This window comes from Etheostoma cragini, chromosome 5 (genome assembly GCF_013103735.1).
Source record: "Etheostoma cragini isolate CJK2018 chromosome 5, CSU_Ecrag_1.0, whole genome shotgun sequence".
Lineage (NCBI taxonomy): Eukaryota > Metazoa > Chordata > Actinopteri > Perciformes > Percidae > Etheostoma > Etheostoma cragini.
In genome coordinates this window covers 6,533,043-6,539,047 of record NC_048411.1, presented here as the reverse complement: position 1 = coordinate 6,539,047, position 6,005 = coordinate 6,533,043, and the positions used below count along the sequence as shown (strand labels likewise).

The window sequence follows — 6,005 nt, the reverse complement described above, 5'->3', positions numbered from 1 at the left end:
AAACACACCAGCAAGTCCACCACCGAATGGCTGAAGAAAAACAAAATGAAGACTTTGGAGTGGCCTAGCCAAAGTCCTAACCTGCATCCTATTGAGATGTTGTGGTATGACCTTAAATTCAATTTTTATTTAATTCAATTCAATTTTATTTATAGTATCAATTCATAACAAGAGTTATCTCAAGACACTATACAGATAGACCACACTCCAGAATTTACAAGGACCCTAAAAAGGCCGTTCATGCTCGAAACCCTCTAATGTAACGGAATTAGGAAAATTCTGCAAAGATGAGTGGGCCAAACTTCCTCCAGGACGCTGTAAAAGCCTCATTGCACGTTATCGCAAACGCTTGGTTGCAGTTGTTGCTGCTAAGGGTGGCCCAACCAGTTATTAGGTTTAGGGGGCAATCACTTTTTCACACAGGGCCATGATGGTTTGGATTTTTTTCCCCCTTTAATAATAAACACATTCATTTATAAATTGCATTTTGTGTTTACTTGTGTTGTCCTTGATTATTGTTTAAATTGGTTTGATGTTCCGAAACACTTAAGTGTGACAAACATGCAAAGGAACAGGAAATGAGGAAGGGGGCAAACACTTTTTCACACCACTGTAAATATACTGTTTTGACCAAAATATAATTTTTTTTCCCTATGAATATATCTGAAAAAGTTGTCCTATTTGCAGGGTCTAGAAACACAAACGCAAACGCATATAAATCCATTTGCTGGTTTGGTAGACCTATGGTGTTTAAGCTTGTTTTTAAAACCAGGACTTAAAATCAAATCAGCTCCACTTGTACAAGTTGTACATTATTTTGAAATGGACGAAAAAAGTAATTAGTAGTAATTTAGTAATTTCTGTTTGTAGCAATAACATTTACATAAGATTTTAATATAAGATATATACTTCAAATAACAAAGTGTTTCTACACTGTGGCTTGCTAATTTTAAAATAAATCTTAGCATTTGTATTACCTGTTAATAGGCTACATTGAGAATAGAAAGTATTTTTGTGTAACGGTTTTACATCCTCGCACATGCTTTTAATCTTTCATTTAAAGAACTTAAACTCACCAATGGCACACACACACACACACACACACACACACATACATATATATACACATACATACATACATATATATATATATATATATATATATACACACACATATATATATAAAAAATGAAGCTAGTTGTGAGTTAACATAATGACTACAGCATAACTTTATTTTCTCACTGTCTGCGTCTCTCTAAAAAATTAACAGCAGATGGATACAAATAACAGCAAAAAAGTACAGTAAGAGTATTTCTATTATATAAAAAGCACCAGGGACCTTGATTATTTATATTTACTGTGTGTTATCTTGAATGTTTCAAACTCAGTAAATAATTGCTTAATGTAATGTAAAGTTTAACATTCCAAAATCTTTAACATTCAAGATTTTCATTTTTACTGTAAATGCGAATTGTTTATCCGTTTAACTAAAAATAATCGGTTATCGGCCTTGAAAAACCAGTATTGGTTGACAAAACCAAGAAAATCCTCTTACCCACCACAAGTACTTGTGTACTACACATATTGCCTGTGAGAAAGGGAATACACACTACACTTTTTAAAAACTTTTTAATCAATTAATGGACTTTATGTCATCTGGTTTTAGAAGAAGCTGCAGCCCCTTCAGCACCCCTACCTCCCACGTCCATGCTATGTATATAAATAAATACATATTAACACATACGAGTTAGAGGTGGAACGATACACAGAAGTCACGCTTCGGATCATACATCACGGTACAGTACAATGGAGAGAAAAGCTAAACAAAAATGCAGAAGGCAATTTTTTTGGTGCATGTCTCTGGCTGTACCACCTAGTGTCATACAGCCTCTCCCCTACGTTTGTAAAGATGTAAACAGTAAACAATGAGCACCCCACATCATGTCCAGAGTCCACCTGTAACTTATAATAAAAATAAGACAGCATTGCTTATTAATCAAAGTGCAAATTACATAGTTTTAATCATGTTGTAATCTTCCTGCAGAAAAATATATTACAATTAAGAATCATGCAAGAGATTATTATTTGTTGATCATATTGCCTAGTCCTACCCCGGATAATCCTTAAACCAGTCTGAACACCTGTGTCCACAAGACAAGGGTGTGTTGTATGGATGTCATGGAAACATTAAACTATCAATTTACCAATTCAATGTGTTACTGGCATTGAAAAAGTTTTTCTGAACAGAACAGTGAAGAGGTGTATCCTACCCGGGTCTCCAGCTCAGAGGGGAACTTGGTTTGGAACTGGCACACAGTGCCTTTGGTATAATCTCTCTGAATGAAGACTTTGGCAGCAACGGCTGCCTGTTGCCTCATGTCCTGCAAGCTGTGGGTCTGTGAAAAAAAATGAGATTACAATACAGGATCATACATTGATAACCCTCTGGAGTCTGTCTATTCCTGAGTGAATAGACTGAGAAATGTTTTTTTAAATAATTAAAGGAATGAGGGCTAACTTCCATTTTACTGGCGTGGTATTGTGCATGTGGACGCACAGTAACACCAAGAACACACCACAGGAGTAAACGTTGCGTTTAGCAACTTAGTGCATCTAATTTTATTTTGGCACTCATGTTATCTAATCTCTCTGGTGCTGTGATAGTTTTGGCGTCTCCTCTATTTTTTTACGTAATACAAGGCACGTACGTGTCAAGCAATGCAGGTACCGTAATTCCTCAAATAAAGATCGGTAGTCAATTAATAGTCGGGCCTATGATAGTGGCCGTTGTTGGCTGCTGTTGTTAGATATTTCTTAAAAAAATGAATGTTCTGTCCACTGGAACGCCATGGCTTGTTATTTAAAACGGTTTATTTATTAAAAACAAGTATACTTATCAAACAGATAGCATTAGAAAGAAAGGCCTGTCTCTAATAGAAGCCTGCTTCAAATAAAAGTAAATAAAGGCCCTGGCTTTTATTTGAGGAATTACAGTAATCACATACAGGAAAACCACAGTACAAAAGGATACTTTTCCAAAATAAACACATTTCAAAATAAAACAGCCAGGTTTATGGTGATATTGGCTGTTTTGACTTGTCAAAGCAAGACACACGATCAGGCACAAAGAGAGAGACCAGCGGATGGACAGAGAGAACACGCACACACAAAAAATCCATTCACATCCGATCATTGCTTCTCAATTTAAGATGCCTTTTGTTGTGAAATAAGCATGGGAACCATTTAAACTCCATCCCCTCAACAAATCGGAATGAGAATCGGAATTGGATTCAGAATAGTTAAAATGAGAGCCCGACAACTATGATATTAGGCATTTCCCAAACTATTGGTATCTGCATTTAAAATAGCCGATAAAATTATTTTTAGTTTTTTCTTTTTATTAAATAATGACAAATGATTCCTATAATCTTATGAGTTTTGGAACCAGAGGGCGCCCTACAATGTCCTTGTTGGCAACACAGATTTTTTTTGTTTTGTTATTGAGTTGTTATTCAAAGGTCTTTAAGTTTCATATCTTACGTTTGTTTTTCTATAGATTTTGTATATCAGAACTTTAAAATATTTTGATGTTCCTCTGTTTTGTTGTGTTAATAAAACAAATTATTATCCTACTATTTTATTGAGAACTCTAATAACAACGAATGTCAAGGTTTCAGTCACGGCGCAGCAGTCGGATCCCATGCATATGTCTCAACGGCACCGATTGCAGTTCGCGGTCACCATGCCTCGGCGCAGCGCGCCCTCCTCTGTGACGCGGCCGTCTCCACCTCCACAGATAAAACCAGATATCAGAGAATTCACCGTGGCCCGCCTTCAACGGTACTTCAATGACAACTGCACTGCCTAGTACCGTCTCTTCCTAGCCTCTGTTGCTACCCAGGAGGCGGCAACCATCGGGCCTCCTGCACATCGGGTCCCCCTGCCAGCGTTGGCCTCGGCTGGCGGCGTCACGTATGACGTCACGGGCCTTGCCAGCCACAGCATGTGTCACCAGCTCCCCCTGGCAGGGTCGGGTTGTCTTTACCCATGTGCCTCTCCTCTCTATGCGGGACTCCCACGGGGCCGTTTTTCTGCTATTGAGCAGTCACCCGCCGTAAGCGGATCATTGACTACCATTCATTTTGGCACACTTTTGACAGTTAATAGTTTTTCATCATTATCTTCCATGACTGTTATTGCCTCTAATAATTTCAAATGCTCACTTGTTGACAACTTCTCTCTGGCCTCTGCGAATCCGGTCACTCAGCCCGATTTGTCAGCCTCCATCGCTACCCCCAGCAGCAACAACCTCCGAGTCTTTAACACTTCTGAGTCCCCTGCCAGCAATGGCCACTGCTGGCGGCGTCATGCCTGTCGTCACGAGGCTTTGACGGCCACAGCACTCATCACCAGCTTCCACTGCCGGTGGTCAAGTCTTATTTTCCCATGTGCCTGATCCCTCTGTCTGTCATATCTCTGGCGTTCTCTGCCTTTTCATCCCTGTGTTTGTAGGCTTCACAAGACCCCGTGCACATCCCTTCCTCTACCCTTCCTTCTGTTGTTCCTGGCCATTCAGCTTCTGCTCCCTCCCTTTCCGAACTGGCCGCACCGCAATTCCAGTGCCACATCCAGCTGCTCAATTGGACCTACCTACTATCATGCTCAACGATTCTTAGCCTTCTTCTTTCAGACTGGGCTCTAGTTCCCCTGCACCAAGTCCATACTCATTTACTCAAAGACAGCAGTAGAAGAAATCTTAAATAAAGAATATCAGACACTTGGCTCCATAATTAGACATTCACCCCACACCAGTGCCACCGTTTTTAGCCGCTCAACTAACACACCAGCTGAGAAACTTCTTACGCATCACAAGATGCCATCACCAAAAGTCCTGCCCAGCACTCTCTCAGCCTACTTAACTGGCTGTAATTGCTTTAAGGCACATCAAGCCACATATTGGCTTCCGTTACCCTCTCTGGACGTTAAGTCCATTTGCAATTTCCTCACCCATGCTCATTCCATTCAATCCTTTGTCAGCTTTTGAGGGGTGCAGAATTTGCACCAACGTCATCCGTCTTTAATCCTTCTCGTCATCCCCGGTTTGACAGACATCACCATCCACACCTCAAACTCTCTCATATTCACAAGTTTCTTTTGTTGTTCCCTTTTTGATTTTAGTATACTTTAAAAATATTCCCAATTCTTAAAGCATGTAAGAACATCACTCTTAATATCCCCTATTAAGGCCTTAACTTCCTCAACATATTCTTCCACATTCAACAAGTCCGCATTAAACTTCCAGTAATTCTTCCTAAATTTATGATTGCTTCCTGGTTTCATTGTACTGCCAATTACACAATGATCTGTTAAAGGAGCAGCAGACATTGAGACATCTGTCACAGCACTTATTATTTCTAAGTGCCCAACCAAAGATCTATTCTCGATCTTGATCCCCCATTAAGTTTTAACCAAGAAAACTGTCTCATAAAAGTTTTTTTTTCTCTCCAAATGTCAATAAGTGAATTAACCTGTTTGAATTCCTTTAATACAGTGTTATAGTGGTAGTCATTGTAAGTTGATGGACACCTATCAGACCACTCATCCAGTAACATATTAAAATCCCCAACTATTAGTGTAAACCTTATGCCATACATATTGTTATGATCTGAAATAATTTGTCAGCATTCCAAGAGTTCTTCTGACTAATCTTATTGAACCCATAGATATTATTTAAAATAGCAAATGCCCCTTCTAAAACCACTACCACAGCTAACCAATGACCATCTTTATCCACTTTAGATATTACTTCCTCCCCCGGAAATCCCCACAGACATGTTGCCTTATCCCCAGAACCATTTCTGCAATGAGAAAACTATATCTGGTCTCCCCACTGTTTTTCCAAAAAGATGTGTCCTCTTTGCATGAATGAGTCGCCTCGGGTCTACTCGCTTTTTTTGGTTTTCCATTACGAAAAAAAGTCCCTGGGACCTGCTACCAGGTACTTT

General features: G+C 39.4%; 1 protein-coding gene across 3 annotated transcripts in view; it reads right to left on the bottom strand.

Annotated features, from left to right (window-relative positions):
- The window catches only part of LOC117944785 (golgin subfamily A member 7-like), a 24,533-nt gene that overhangs the window by 16,644 nt on the left and 1,884 nt on the right, over window positions 1–6,005 (bottom strand). For all 3 annotated transcript variants that reach the window (XM_034871939.1, XM_034871940.1, XM_034871941.1), the window contains exon 2: window positions 2,271–2,396. In XM_034871939.1, coding sequence (XP_034727830.1) covers window positions 2,271–2,396 — 126 coding nt within the window. The remainder of the gene's footprint in view (window positions 1–2,270; window positions 2,397–6,005) is intronic.